The 16,679-nt window shown below is 33.7% G+C and overlaps 1 protein-coding gene across 1 annotated transcript in view; it reads left to right on the forward strand.

Annotated features, from left to right (window-relative positions):
• The first annotated feature begins 6,630 nt into the window (after positions 1-6,630).
• Positions 6,631-16,679, forward strand: part of LOC132559294 (mitogen-activated protein kinase kinase kinase 5-like) — a 75,048-nt gene continuing 64,999 nt past the window's right edge. Inside the window, exons 1-10 of the mRNA XM_060223911.1 lie at positions 6,631-6,635; positions 6,912-7,137; positions 9,262-9,440; positions 9,785-9,860; positions 11,802-11,894; positions 13,914-14,020; positions 15,246-15,294; positions 15,457-15,578; positions 15,876-15,988; positions 16,506-16,665. Coding sequence (XP_060079894.1) covers positions 6,631-6,635; positions 6,912-7,137; positions 9,262-9,440; positions 9,785-9,860; positions 11,802-11,894; positions 13,914-14,020; positions 15,246-15,294; positions 15,457-15,578; positions 15,876-15,988; positions 16,506-16,665 — 1,130 coding nt within the window. The remainder of the gene's footprint in view (positions 6,636-6,911; positions 7,138-9,261; positions 9,441-9,784; positions 9,861-11,801; positions 11,895-13,913; positions 14,021-15,245; positions 15,295-15,456; positions 15,579-15,875; positions 15,989-16,505; positions 16,666-16,679) is intronic.

Raw genomic sequence — 16,679 nt, forward strand, 5'->3', positions numbered from 1 at the left:
TATAGCAGTAAAAACCTTTCTTTGGGATTGTAGACAACTTCTGATTATTTATGTTATAGCAGTAAAAACCTTTCTTTGGGATTGTAGACAACTGATTATTTATGTAAACACCTTTCTTTGGGATTGTAGACAACTTCTGATTATTTATGTTATAGCAGTAAAAACCTTTCTTTGGGATTGTAGACAACTTCTGATTATTTATGTTATAGCAGTAAAAACCTTTCTTTGGGATTGTAGACAACTTCTGATTATTTATGTTATAGCAGTAAAAACCTTTCTTTGGGATTGTAGACAACTTCTGATTATTTATGTTATAGCAGTAAAAACCTTTCTTTGGGATTGTAGACAACTGATTATTTATGTTATAGCAGTAAAAACCTTTCTTTGGGATTGTAGACAACTTCTGATTATTTATGTTATAGCAGTAAAAACCTTTCTTTGGGATTGTAGACAACTTCTGATTATTTATGTTATAGCAGTAAAAACCTTTCTTTGGGATTGTAGACAACTGATTATTTATGTTATAGCAGTAAAAACCTTTCTTTGGGATTGTAGACAACTTCTGATTATTTATGTAAAAACCTTTCTTTGGGATTGTAGACAACTTCTGATTATTTATGTTATAGCAGTAAAAACCTTTCTTTGGGATTGTAGACAACTTCTGATTATTTATGTTATAGCAGTAAAAACCTTTCTTTGGGATTGTAGACAACTTCTGATTATTTATGTTAAAGCAGTAAAAACCTTTCTTTGGGATTGTAGACTGATTATTTATGTTAAAACTGATTATTTATGTTATAGCAGTAAAAACCTTTCTTTGGGATTGTAGACAACTTCTGATTATTTATGTTATAGCAGTAAAAACCTTTCTTTGGGATTGTAGACAACTTCTGATGTTATGATTATTTAGTAAAAACCTTTCTTTGGGATTGTAGACAACTTCTGATTATTTATGTTATAGCAGTAAAAACCTTTCTTTGGGATTGTAGACAACTGATTATTTATGTTATAGCAGTAAAAACCTTTCTTTGGGATTGTAGACAACTGATTATTTATGTTATAGCAGTAAAAACCTTTCTTTGGGATTGTAGTAGACAACTTCTGATTATTTATGTTATAGACAACTGATTATTTATTTAAAAACCTTTCTTTGGGATTGTACAACTTCTGATTATTTATGTTATAGCAGTAAAAACCTTTCTTTGGGATTGTAGACAACTGATTATTTATGTTATAGCAGTAAAAACCTTTCTTTGGGATTGTAGACAACTTCTGATTATTTATGTTATAGCAGTAAAAACCTTTCTTTGGGATTGTAGACAACTTCTGATTATTTATGTTATAGCAGTAAAAACCTTTCTTTGGGATTGTAGACAACTTCTGATTATTTATGTTATAGCAGTAAAAACCTTTCTTTGGGATTGTAGACAACTTCTGATTATTTATGTTATAGCAGTAAAAACCTTTCTTTGGGATTGTAGACAACTGATTATTTATGTTATAGCAGTAAAAACCTTTCTTTGGGATTGTAGACAACCTCTGATTATTTATGTTATAGCAGTAAAAACCTTTCTTTGGGATTGTAGACAACCTTTCTGATTATTTATGTTATAGCAGTAAAAACCTTTCTTTGGGAGTGTAGACAACTTGTTATTTATGTTATAGCAGTAAAAACCTTTCTTTGGGATTGTAGACAACTTCTGATTATTTATGTTATAGCAGTAAAAACCTTTCTTTGGGATTGTAGACAACTTCTGATTATTTATGTTATAGCAGTAAAAACCTTTCTTTGGGATTGTAGACAACTGATTATTTATGTTATAGCAGTAAAAACCTGATTATTTTGTTATTGTAGACAACCTTTCTGATTATTTATGTTATAGCAGTAAAAACCTTTCTTTGGGATTGTAGACAACTTCTGATTATTTATGTTATAGCAGTAAAAACCTTTCTTTGGGATTGTAGACAACTGATTATTTATGTTATAGCAGTAAAAACCTTTCTTTGGGATTGTAGACAACTTCTGATTATTTATGTTATAGCAGTAAAAACCTTTCTTTGGGATTGTAGACAACTTCTGATTATTTATGTTATAGCAGTAAAAACCTTTCTTTGGGATTGTAGACAACTTCTGATTATTTATGTTATAGCAGTAAAAACCTTTCTTTGGGATTGTAGACAACTGATTATTTATGTTATAGCAGTAAAAACCTTTCTTTGGGATTGTAGACAACTGATTATTTATGTTATAGCAGTAAAAACCTTTCTTTGGGATTGTAGACAACTGATTATTTATGTTATAGCAGTAAAAACCTTTCTTTGGGATTGTAGACAACTTCTGATTATTTATGTAAAAACCTTTCTTTGGGATTGTAGACAACTTCTGGTTATTTATGTTAAAGCAGTAAAAACCTTTCTTTGGGATTGTAGACAACTGATTATTTATGTAAACACCTTTCTTTGGGATTGTAGACAACTTCTGATTATTTATGTTATAGCAGTAAAAACCTTTCTTTGGGATTGTAGACAACTGATTATTTATGTTATAGCAGTAAAAACCTTTCTTTGGGATTGTAGACAACTGATTATTTATGTTATAGCAGTAAAAACCTTTCTTTGGGATTGTAGACAACTTCTGATTATTTATGTTATAGCAGTAAAAACCTTTCTTTGGGATTGTAGACAACTTCTGATTATTTATGTTATAGCAGTAAAAACCTTTCTTTGGGATTGTAGACAACTTCTGATTATTTATGTTATAGCAGTAAAAACCTTTCTTTGGGATTGTAACAACTTCTGATTATTTATGTTATAGCAGTAAAAACCTTTCTTTGGGATTGTAGACAACTGATTATTTATGTTATAGCAGTAAAAACCTTTCTTTGGGATTGTAGACAACTGATTATTTATGTTATAGCAGTAAAAATGATTATTTATGTTATAGCAGTAAAAACCTTTCTTGGGATTGTAGACAACTGATTATTATTTATGTATGTTATAGCAGTAAAAACCTTTCTTTGGGATTGTAGACAACTGGTTATTTATGTTATAGCAGTAAAAACCTTTCTTTGGGATTGTAGACAACTTCTGATTATTTATGTTATAGCAGTAAAAACCTTTCTTTGGGATTGTAGACAACTTCTGATTATTTATGTTATAGCAGTAAAAACCTTTCTTTGGGATTGTAGACAACTTCTGATTATTTATGTTATAGCAGTAAAAACCTTTCTTTGGGATTGTAGACAACTTCTGATTATTTATGTTATAGCAGTAAAAACCTTTCTTTGGGATTGTAGACAACTTCTGATTATTTATGTTATAGCAGTAAAAACCTTTCTTTGGGATTGTAGACAACTTCTGATTATTTATGTTATAGCAGTAAAAACCTTTCTTTGGGATTGTAGACAACTGATTATTTATGTTATAGCAGTAAAAACCTTTCTTTGGGATATAGACAAGTAAACACCTTTCTTTGGGATTGTAGACAACTTCTGATTATTTATGTTATAGCAGTAAAAAGCTTTCTTTGGGATTGTAGACAACTTCTGATTATTTATGTTATAGCAGTAAAAACCTTTCTTTGGGATTGTAGACAACTTCTGATTATTTATGTTATAGCAGTAAAAACCTTTCTTTGGGATTGTAGACAACTTCTGATTATTTATGTTATAGCAGTAAAAACCTTTCTTTGGGATTGTAGACAACTTCTGATTATTTATGTTATAGCAGTAAAAACCTTTCTTTGGGATTGTAGACAACTGATTATTTATGTTATAGCAGTAAAAACCTTTCTTTGGGATTGTAGACAACTTCTGATTATTTATGTTATAGCAGTAAAAACCTTTCTTTGGGATTGTAGACAACTTCTGATTATTTATGTTATGTAAAAACCTTTCTGATTATTTATGTTATAGCAGTAAAAACCTTTCTTTGGGATTGTAGACAACTTCTGATTATTTATGTTATAGCAGTAAAAACCTTTCTTTGGGATTGTAGACAACTTCTGATTATTTATGTTATAGCAGTAAAAACCTTTCTTTGGGATTGTAGACAACTTCTGATTATTTATGTTATAGCAGTAAAAACCTTTCTTTGGGATTGTAGACAACTTCTGATTATTTATGTTATAGCAGTAAAAACCTTTCTTTGGGATTGTAGACAACTTCTGATTATTTATGTAAACACCTTTCTTTGGGATTGTAGACAACTTATGATTATTTATGTTACAGCAGTAAAAAACCTTTCTTTGGGATTGTAGACAACTGATTATTTATGTAAAAACCTTTCTTTGGGATTGTAGACAACTTCTGATTATTTATGTTATAGCAGTAAAAACCTTTCTTTGGGATTGTAGACAACTTCTGATTATTTATGTTATAGCAGTAAAAACCTTTCTTTGGGATTGTAGACAACTTCTGATTATTTATGTTATAGCAGTAAAAACCTTTCTTTGGCATTGTAGACAACTTCTGATTATTTATGTTATAGCAGTAAAAACCTTTCTTTCTTTGACAACTTCTGATTATTTATGTAAAAACCTTTCTTTGGGATTGTAGACAACTTCTGATTATTTATGTTATAGCAGTAAAAACCTTTCTTTGGGATTGTAGACAACTTCTGATTATTTATGTTATAGCAGTAAAAACCTTTCTTTGGGATTGTAGACAACTTCTGATTATTTATGTTATAGCAGTAAACACCTTTCTTTGGGATTGTAGACAACTGATTATTTATGTTATAGCAGTAAAAACCTTTCTTTGGGATTGTAGACAACTTCTGATTATTTATGTTATAGCAGTAAAAACCTTTCTTTGGGATTGATTATTTATGACAACCTTTCTTTGGGATTGTAGACAACTGATTATTTATGTTATAGCAGTAAAAACCTTTCTTTGGGATTGTAGACAACTGATTATTTATGTTATAGCAGTAAAAACCTTTCTTTGGGATTGTAGACAACTTCTGATTATTTATGTTATAGCAGTAAAAACCTTTCTTTGGGATTGTAGACAACTGATTATTTATGTTATAGCAGTAAAAACCTTTCTTTGGGATTGTAGACAACTTCTGATTATTTATGTTATAGCAGTAAAAACCTTTCTTTGGGATTGTAGACAACTTCTGATTATTTATGTAAACACCTTTCTTTGGGATTGTAGACAACTTCTGATTATTTATGTTATAGCAGTAAAAACCTTTCTTTGGGATTGTAGATTTATGTTATAGACAACCTTTCTGATTATTTATGTTATAGCAGTAAAAACCTTTCTTTGGGATTGTAGACAACTGATTATTTATGTTATAGCAGTAAAAACCTTTCTTTGGGATTGTAGACAACCTTTCTTTGGGATTGTAGACAACTGATTTCTTATAGCAGTAAAAACCTTTCTTTTAGACAACTTCTGATTATTTATGTTATAGCAGTAAAAACCTTTCTTTGGGATTGTAGACAACTTATTATTTATGTTATAGCAGTAAAAACCTTTCTTTGGGATTGTAGACAACTGATTATTTATGTTATAGCAGTAAAAACCTTTCTTTGGGATTGTAGACAACTGATTATTTATGTTATAGCAGTAAAAACCTTTCTTTGGGATTGTAGACAACTTTGATTATTTATGTTATAGCAGTAAAAACCTTTGTTTGGGATTGTAGACAACCTTTCTTTGGGATTGTAGACAACTGATTATTTATGTTATAGCAGTAAAAACCTTTCTTTGGGATTGTAGACAACTGATTATTTATGTTATAGCAGTAAAAACCTTTCTTTGGGATTGTAGACAACTTCTGATTATTTATGTTATAGCAGTAAACACCTTTCTTTGGGATTGTAGACAACCTCTGATTATTTATGTTATAGCAGTAAAAACCTTTCTTTGGGATTGTAGACAACTGATTATTTATGTTATAGCAGTAAAAACCTTTCTTTGGGATTGTAGACAACTTCTGATTATTTATGTTATAGCAGTAAAAACCTTTCTTTGGGATTGTAGACAACTGATTATTTATGTTATAGCAGTAAAAACCTTTCTTTGGGATTGTAGACAACTGATTATTTATGTTATAGCAGAAAAAAACTTTCTTTGTGATTGTAGAAAACTTCTGATTATTTATGTTATAGCAGTAAAAACCTTTCTTTGGGATTGTAGACAACTTCTGATTATTTATGTTATAGCAGTAAAAACCTTTCTTTGGGATTGTAGACAACTGATTATTTATGTAAAAACCTTTCTTTGGGATTGTAGACAACTGATTATTTATGTTATAGCAGTAAAAACCTTTCTTTGGGATTGTAGACAACTGATTATTTATGTTATAGCAGTAATAGCAGTAAAAACCTTTCTTTGGGATTGTATTATTTATGACAGTAAAAACCTTTCTTTGGGATTGTCTGATTATTTATGTTATAGCAGTAAAAACCTTTCTTTGGGATTGTAGACAACTGATTATGATTATTTATAGCAGTAAAAACCTTTCTTTGGGATTGTAGACAACTGTACAATATTTTATTATTTCACTGTAATTTCTTTTTAAAAAAATTACATGTATGTTTGTTTCTGAAGGTGACTATGTCAGTGTTCTTCAACTTAAATCTGTTGATTTTTTAAAAAATTTGGATCAAAATTTACCATGTGGTAAACGGACAAATGGAAGTCAGATTATGTGTTTGTATCCAGGGAAGTAGGGCAGAACAATCTCAGTCAAACTATCACATACAACAATGAAAGGTGTTCAATGCAAAAAACAATTTTCAAATGCAGAAGCTATGTTGCCTTTTGAATTAAGATTTAAAAGGAAAATGTGTAAGCCGGTCATTATGAATATTAAACTACAGTGCATAATTTGCATACATTGGTTTTATGAGTGAAAATAGCATTTTTTTGTTATATTTTCTTTCCTTGTATTCATAGTCTCAGTGTGTCGCTGCTGGAGCACCTACAGTTTCAGAAACTCGACTTTGGGGAGACAGACATTCTTGACAATTTTTACAATGCAGACGTGGTTGTTGTGGATATGTCTATATCTGTACAACAATCTGCACTGTTCTACCACATCGGAGTACGTCAGAGCATGGGCATGAAACACAACATTGTTCTTTTTCATGACACAGACCCTGAACAGTCACTTTCTTTAAAGGTAAAACTGCTTTATATTCATATCTAGGTTATCATTACTAGATAACCTTAACACAGTAAGCATACCATGGTAACCTTAACTAGGTAACCATAACAAGGTAACAATACCCATATTACAATATTCAGTTAATCATAGGTAAATTGAGAATCTAGGTAACCATAATCAGGTAACCATAGTCAGGTGACTAGTCTGGTAACAATATTTAGGTTAGCATACATAGGAAACCATTGTCAGTTAACCATACTCTGGTAACCATAATCAGGTAACCATAGTCAGGTGGCTATAGTTGGGTAACAATATTCCTGTAAGTCACCATACTCAGGTAACCATAGTCAGTTAACCATAGTTAGATAACCAGTCAGTTAACCATACTTTGGTTATTAACTGTATTCAGGTTACCATAAGCAGATTAATAAGTGATGTGCTGATATTTGAAAAATAAGTCTAATATAAATCAATTATTTAAATGTAAAGTACTCGATTGTGAATTTGAAAATTCAGTTATTGGAAAATTCCATAAATTTCAGGAATTTTCTGTTATCCATGCCTAGTGCATCACTTTTGCAGCAGAATAAATAAAACAAGGAAACAAAGTAAAGCTAGTGTCAACCTAGAGAGTGGTGAGTTTGCATATAGTTGTGAACAATTGTTTACAGCCTGATATTTGTCAGAATTTCAAAGGCAACTTATGCTAGAATGTTAGAATGATGATGTTAATAAATCATGTGACTAATGTAAAAACTCGTGTATGGGCACTAGCAGGAAAATAAACATGGCTGTTCACAACATTGAGATTGACATTTTGTTTTTGTGTCTGGGGCCATTTAACTACTATGTATGGAAATTTGTTTTATCAAGGAAATGCCAAGGTGTTCAAAGGTCATGCACACAAACCAAATCAAATTTGGTTTTGAAAAGGGCAATATGCCACCTTTGTAAGAGTAGATGAGCAAACAACTGGTTTTTGGCAAAACTTTTTATTAAGGTAGTGCTAATTTGAATTGATCACCCAACCTCACTTTTTTTTTATAGAAATTAGACACCTTGCTTTTTCTTGGAGAACCAAAAATGCAAAGAAATTTTTCATGTCTACTTATGAATATAATATATGTAGATACTATAAACACATGATAAATATATGTTTCGAGAAACTTTAATGATTTCCAGTTAAGTGTTCAAAGGCAGCTCTTAACACTAGTTACCAAAGTCAGGTACCCATAGCAAGGTATCAGGTACCCATAGCAGGTATCAGGTATCAATAGCAAGGTATCAGGTACCAGTAGCAAGGTATCAGGTACCCATATCAAAGTATCAGGTGCCCATAGCAAGGTACCCATAGCAAGGTATCGGGTATCCATAGCAAGGTATCAGGTACCCATATCAAGGTATCAGGTGCCCATAGCAAGGTATCAGGTGCCCATAGCAAGGTACCCATAGCAAGGTATCGGGTACCCATAGCAAGGTAATGGGTACCCATATCAAGGTATCAGGTACCGATAGCAAGGTATCGGGTACCCATATCAAGGTATCGGGTACCCATATCAAGGTATCGGGTACCCATAGCAAGGTATCAATACCTCTTTAGCAGAACTGTTGCTTTTCATTTGGTAGAGCATTTGAAAGGCAGCTCTTCAATAATAGATTTTAATTTTTTTGTCTGATTTACAACACTAGTTGCCAAAGTCAGGTACTCATAGTCAGGTAACCATATTCAGGTACCCATAGCCAGGTAACCATAGTCGGGTAACCACAATCAGGTAACAATAGTCAGGTAACCATAGTCGGGTAACCATAATCAGGTAACCATGGTCAGGTAACCTTAGTCAGGTAAACATAGTCAAGTAACCATAGTCGGTAACCATAGTCGGGTAACCATAGTCAGGTAACCATAGTCAGGTAACCATAGTCGGGTAACCATAGTCGGGTACCCTAGGTCAGGTAACCATAGGGTAACCATAGTCGGGTAACCATAGTCAGGTAGCCATAGTCAGGTAACCATACCTCTTAAGTAGAACCACTGATACCCAAGTATTAGTGTAATATAAAGGTATGTCACTGTGCTTTACCTTATGAGTCATACTTGTTCATGTGAAATCAACCTAACATACCTGTGTGTACTTGTAGCTGTCGTGTGGGACAGGTGTGGTGTTCCTGCCCTACGTGTTGGACAACTATGGAACATGTGTGGTGGTAGAAGCCTCCAGTCCTGCTCTGCCATCTGACAGCTGTACACATCCAGAAAAAGGCATGTCACTCTTTCACCAACTCAAAAAGGCCCTCAGTGATGTTGAGAAATACACAGTGTAAGTGTGCTGTAAGATGGAATAGTTTGATTAACATTGAACATTGAAATGCTTTCTTAGATAAGATGAATTCTGTCAAGATAAATGGAAATTCATTCATTATTCCAAGGAATACCACCTTAAAGCAGTTCAATGTCTATCTTTATCATTTTCAATTTTCATCTTTTTAGGAAGAAAATCAGCCTCAATGTGTTAACATTGTAACATGGGTAGTTTCTGAGATAGTAATACACAACTGACTTTGTAAGGTTACACCTGGTAACACTTGTAAATATTGTAGTTTGTGTGAACATTTATTTTTTAAATGATAAATAATGTAAGTTTTGAAATTGTTCTATGTCCAGAACCCACCAGAAAGAGAGGTTCCTTTGTGACCTTCGTAAAGCTCGAGAGCAGTTTAAAGGGGAAGAGCTAGCGAAGGTAAGAACTATTGTTAACCTGTTTAGTTTGGACTGTATAGTTTTACTGAAATTGAGGAAGTTAATCATACTAGAATTTGTTTTGCATAGAAATAAATTGCATATAAATACAAGTGCTGATATAGCCCATTGGGTAGAGTGTTGTACTGTGCAACCTCAGATGAAGATCCTTAGTCTGTATTTTGATGCTCCCTACCAATGGTGGTTTGTGTTTCTGAGGTAGCTGCGACAAGTCGGTGTTGTCATGATTGTGTCCCTACCAATGGTGGTTTGTGTTTCTGAGGTAGCTGCGACAAGTCGGTGTTGTCATGATTGTGTCCCTACCAATGGTGGTTTGTGTTTGTGAGGTAGCTGCGACAAGTCGGTGTTGTCATGATTGTGTCCCTACCAATGGTGGTTTGTGTTTCTGAGATAGCTGCGACAAGTCGGTGTTGTCATGATTGTGTCCCTACCAATGGTGGTTTGTGTTTCTGAGGTAGCTGCGACAAGTCGGTGTTGTCATGATTGTGTCCCTACCAATGGTGGTTTGTGTTTCTGAGGTAGCTGCGACAAGCCGGTGTTGTCATGATTGTGTCCCTACCAATGGTGGTTTGTGTTTCTGAGGTAGCTGCGACAAGTCGGTGTTGTCATGATTGTGTCCCTACCGATGGTGGTTTGTGTTTCTGAGGTAGCTGCGACAAGTCGGTGTTGTCATGATTGTGTCCCTACCGATGGTGGTTTGTGTTTCTGAGGTAGCTGCGACAAGTCGGTGTTGTCATGATTGTGTCCCTTCCAATGGTGGTTTGTGTTTCTGAGGTAGCTGCGACAAGTCGGTGTTGTCATGATTGTGTCCCTTGGAAAGACACTTTATCCCATCTGGATGGCCTATTGCATGTTGTGAAGTGAGATATCTACCAGCTCACTACAAACAAACCCTTCTCCAAATGACCTGTGGATAGCAAACCTAGCTAACAAACAAACATTGCCACATGAAATTATTCATTACACAGTGGAACTTCCCCATAATGACCATGCATGGGACATGGGGTTGGTTTAGACGGGGTTCAATTTGTAGAAGTGAAGCAAGTTGACTAGTCCAGACACTGATTTAATTTAACAGATAAAAATAGAAAGTGTTACATACTAATATATTTAATGAATATATGTTTTGGTTGATCAGTATAAAAACTTAACTTTTAAAACAATACTCAATGAATATTTCTGCATTAGTACTTATTTTCACATTATCTGTAGTCACTCATTGCTCTGGTGAAACGATGGACTCGTTCGATATGGTTTGAATTTTCAATAATCTTTATTATCTCACCTGGCCCAAAGGGCCAAGTGAGCTTATGCCATAGTGCGGCGTCTGTCATCTGTCTGTCCGTTGTTCGTCGTCTGTGGTCCGTCGTCAGTCCGTCTGGCGTCCATCAACTTTTCATTTAAACAACTTTTGTTGAAATACCGAAAGGCGAAGAGTTTGGTTTTAAGGTTCCTTTGATGAAGCCAAACAAAGATTACAAAAAGAAATGACCTTGACCCATATTCAAGGTCACAGAGGTCAAATGTGTAAAAACCTTTAAACAACTTCTTCCAAAATACCAGAAGGCCTAGAGGGTCAAATGTGTTAAACATGGAACATATGCACAGATATAGTAATGTTGGTCATAAAGATCCAGGTGAGAGATGCAGGCCCTCTGGGCCTATTGTTATAATCCTCCTGATCAGGGTAGGTATTGTGTACAAATTGTAAACATATTGCACCAGTACGTGGTATGTGTAATATTTTTGAAATATACAATAGATTTTGTTTAAACTACAACTTGATATATCAATGTCATCAATTCACTTCTTGTCAATAACCAAAAGGCCCAGGATATTTGCTCCAAAGCATACTCATGTAAGGTAGACAGCAATGAATTGTTGATTTCTTTATTTTGTTATATATTAATCTCTGTTACAGGTGTTGGAGAGGTTGCGGACGAGATTGGACGACCCACAGCTGCTCTCTGTTGATGTTGTAGTAAACATGTTAATCTCATTCCGGGACTCTCAGGTAGGTTATATCTCTCCTTTCTCTGCAGAAGACTGATGAAACAGCACTTGCTTTCACACATACAAAAATTTAATGTTCTTAATTATGAAAATGATTGATTGATTCATGACACACTGCTATTTCTCTGCATTTCATGGAGAGCTTGGATAAATTGGCTGCAGCATAGGATTTTAGTGCATTCTCACTTTGTCATTATCAATTATTATGATCAAACAAAGTCTGAAATTTGATAAGGGCTTTTCCAGTAAAACATCTTTCCTGCCCAGGACATTTGGTTTGTTTAGGGGTACTTTAATAGAATTTAATGGAAAATTTGCTTACAAGTAATAGTTATAAAACTGAAGGATGGACAGAAGTGACCCATTTTGAGGTCAAGTTCATGTTTTACTGGAACAGCCCTAAATAATTGAAAATTGATCAACACAATATTTTTTTAATTTAAAGAAAAATTTTGTTAATGAAGTTTTGAAGAATATTTTAAGCATGAATACTGTTAACGTGGAACGAGCGTCGGTCAGCGATCCGGGGAATGAACACCGAAAAGATTGATTGCAATGACAAATGTTTATTTACAATGATGACAATAAAGAGATTAAATAAAAAAAAAACCTATAATACCCACACGTCACACTCACTAATTCACTCATTCACAAACACAATTATTACAAGTTCACTAATTGCAACCACAATTCAAGAGGTATTCAAGCAGCACCATGCTTGCTTGAAACGCCCAAATTGGCAAACTCACTAGTGTCCAAGACACGACAGGAAAGCTGGGATGTACACACTAGTGTCCTTGACACGACAGCCATCCCAATAGTAGATATACTGTGACTCAGCCTCCAAGCAAGTCGCTGACCCTGGCCTACGTAACGACCCAACACATGTATTCCATGCTGACCTTGACCCTGGCGAAGAGAACTTATCCGGTCGGTCCTGACGCTGGAGTCACAATGAGTTGGCACAGCTGACTGGTCCTGGCTTGATAGCTGAGAATCCTAGTCCGTTATGTGAAGCTACAATAATACATAGTGGAAAATAATGCTGTAGTCACACAGATTCACTCTCACCTGGCATACTAATTAACTAATAATTAATTATCAATAATATAAATATTCATTAATATATTGTAAATATACGTAAATCAATATAATAAAGATAAAGGGATACGTGTGCGGCTCCAAATGGCTATAAAAACACGACTAAGCACAATTCATAGAAGTTGGCGTCTCACGGCTTCCATACTTTTTTACCCAGTGCGCGTACACACTCCAACTAACGCTATAGCTCTAGCTCTAGCTCAGAGCTTCCATAGAATTTTAAAACGGACAAGAACCCTATATTTATTAAATAATTCTACACACAACAATCTATTATGTTTATATTATCTAAATACACCAGAAATCAATAGGAAGTATGAAATTAAAATGATATAGCAGAAACACACCACAAAACAAGTGTACTACATGTATCAACAATAGTTACGCATGATTGGAGCGCACCGACACCTCGATTGCTTGACCCGATAGATTTGACGGCATGGATAAAATAATGCCAAAAAAAAAAACATATGGAAACGGAAGAAAGAAACATAACTTACCACAGTCTGTCGTCTGTGCCTTGTTCACAATATCGGAAACAGCTATATTTACATATCGGTTACACGAACTCACAAAACTGTGGACCGTAAACAAGTGTCCATTTCGTGCACAACCGGTCAAGCCCGTGACGTATATCCGCCCAGTGGTGCGGACAATTAAGAGTCCTTACACCGCAAAACAAACTAAAATTAAAACTTACCATTTATAGACAAACTATACATGCTTACGTGACAAATACTATATTTTTTTCATCAGACTTTATTCAAAGTTTTGATAGATACAATTATAATTTTGTCCTTTGCAAGAAAACATACAAATTAGAACCATTCCATGTGCACTGAAGTAAAAATACCAGAAAAAGATTGGCGGGGAGGAAGTTCCATATAGAAATGAAGGTTCTCATTTTGTTTTTACACAGAACTATAACGCTATGGTTAAACTGATTGAGGACCTGGAACATATACCCAACAATAAAATACATGGCCAAACAATGGTCATGTATCAGTATGCTTTTGCCCTCAACAGGTAAGCAGCTCAAATCAATACCACCAATAGAATATTCTCTTTTTTTATGTTTAATTTTCCACTGTGTTAGAAGGAACCACACGATCTACAGGTTGTTGATTTAGGGGTATCCTATTCTTATTGTTCCTGGCCGTTTTATAGGGGACATATAGTAGTGTTTGTCTGCTTCATCATACTGCATCCTGGTCCAAATCAATGTTATAGCTTAAGAACCTCTCAACAGATTTGTTTCATATTTACCCAGTAGATTTATTACTGATCAGACTCTGGTTTGTCGAGGAGCAGGGGCATTCTTATCTGGGAGACATTTTCTAGTGTTTGCTTATTTCAAAGTTGAAGTTGTGAAAAAATAAAGATATTGTGGAAAAGAATTGATAGACAAAATTATAGTCTACTTCATGTCTTCCATAAAAATACATCCTTTTTAAAATGTTGGATAAAACAACAAAAATTTGAAACAAAATGCCTTGACAATATTGTTACACATTTGGGGTATCTTGTTCTCTTCTGTTTGGTCCAGAATCTATGTAATAGCTTTTTTGTCACATTTGATACAACAGTCAAGTATAAGTATGAAAATGCCTTGGATGAATTGTGTGTGCCAAAGTCCAAGGTCAATCTCACACTTAGCTTTAAAAGAACATAACAAACTAATTTGCATAAGATATTGGAGTCATTGAATTGAAAAACATTATGCAATTTTAACAAGAACTGCTCTAACTTGATGCACTTTAGAAATAAATCCTTTTGAAAACCCAAATATTCTGGAGACAAGAAAAATCTGAAGCCAAAACATAGAAATGCTCTCATTTTATTTTGCTTCAGGAAAGTTCATATGAAAGTATTAGGGGAGTATAAATATAACATTCTATCAGTTATGTTAAAGATGGTTTTATCTAAAGATAAAGATGTTAGCTTCATTTTAGTGGTCTGCTTTTCCTATACAGTCAAAAATTACTTGATTCTGTTTTTCATTAATATCAAAAGATTTGTAATGCAATATTTGGGATATTTTATTAGTCATTCTGATACTTTTTAATTCCTGTCCTAAGACTATTCCCTGAAGTAAAGAAGATGGAAGAATAGGTCGCTGTGTTATGTGAAACAGATAGAGTATCATGCTATACAGCTCATTACTGAAAAGTTTTACTGTATAATTTTATGTAACCATTTTCAGTGCTGTGCATTCTACTGTATTTTATTTGAAGTGATTTTCACATTTCAGGAGAAACAAAAATGGAGACCGAGAAAAGGCACTCAAAGTTATCAATCAAGTAAGTAATTTCCATGTAATTTTCTGTTGTCAGCCTTTGAACAGAAAATTCTTCATCTTTGATTTTTTTAAGTAGTTATATGATTCAATTTACAGACACGTGATGTGGAGCATTTGATCAAGATTTGAACCAAGTATGAGTGTACCATTTGTGGTTTTACAGGTGTTAGCGGTTCCGGACAATCAGACCCCAGATATCTTGTGTCTTTGTGGTCGGATACATAAGGACATGTTTGTGGACTCTGACTACAAGGACCAGACTTGTCTACAAAATGCCATAGAATGGTAAGTTGATTGAAGATCTAATTTAGATTTGGTTTATTTCACACTCCTAATAATTTGCTTCTCCAAAGACTCATTATTTCATTTGGTCTTTTTTGCTAAAACAATTATTTTTTTCCGATCCTTTGGAGGAAAAAGAAAAAATTACAGTCTAATTCGATGAATTGGAAAATTAAAATCAAATTCAAGATTCAGTAGATCTACTTCTCTACACAATTAATTTCGACAAGGAAAATGTTCTAAAATTAACAGATATTCAATTTCCTGAATACATGTTAGAATGTCTGAATTCATTTACAGGTATCGTAAAGGATTTGAGAAACAACCACATGAGTATGCAGGGATCAATTTGGCAACGCTGTTGGTGATTTCAGGCAAACGGTTCTCAAATTGTTCTGAACTGCAAAGGATAGGTAAAGAATTTGACAAGCAGTAAAAGATTTCTTTATAGATCAGAAATATTCCTGAAAAAGAAGTAAAAACACGATCGCTCTGACCATTACACAGGATTTAAACTATGTTATCAAATGTTGACTGATTGAATATGTAAAAAAAAAACGGAAGCATTTGTAGAAAGTTTGTTTGTTTTCCTTAAATAATATTTGGTAGTTTGTTTAGATATATATTTATATCTACACTGTAAAGTGAATAAAATGTAGTCAGATATATCAGTCACAGCATCAGGTAATTTGTACCATCTACTGGTATCAGCCGGACTTCATCAGGATGACAAATACAGATCTTTTGTGACTTGAAATGCGGTACCCTATTCTATAAATAGTGGACATAGTATTGTGACATGTGAATAAAATGTGTGATGAGTATTTATAGATTTCCGTATATGATGTAATTTGAATAAGATATGTAAATGTATACATAGTATTCCAATTGCCGATATTCTAAAAGGTGTTTTTATCTGTTTTTACTCAGGTTTAGTGTTAAACAACCTGATTGGTAAGAAGGGAAGCCTGCAGTCCCTGTCAGACTACTGGGATGTGGCCACATTCTTTGAGATCTCTGTCCTAGCTGAGGAGTATGGCAAGGCTATTCAAGCTGCTGAGTGTATGTTTAATTTGGAACCACCAGACTGGTACGTATAGTGTC

Source organism: Ylistrum balloti, unplaced genomic scaffold, assembly GCF_031769215.1.
Source record: "Ylistrum balloti isolate Yb309-2 unplaced genomic scaffold, AGI_CSIRO_Ybal_v1 Utg369662, whole genome shotgun sequence".
Classification (NCBI taxonomy): domain Eukaryota; kingdom Metazoa; phylum Mollusca; class Bivalvia; order Pectinida; family Pectinidae; genus Ylistrum; species Ylistrum balloti.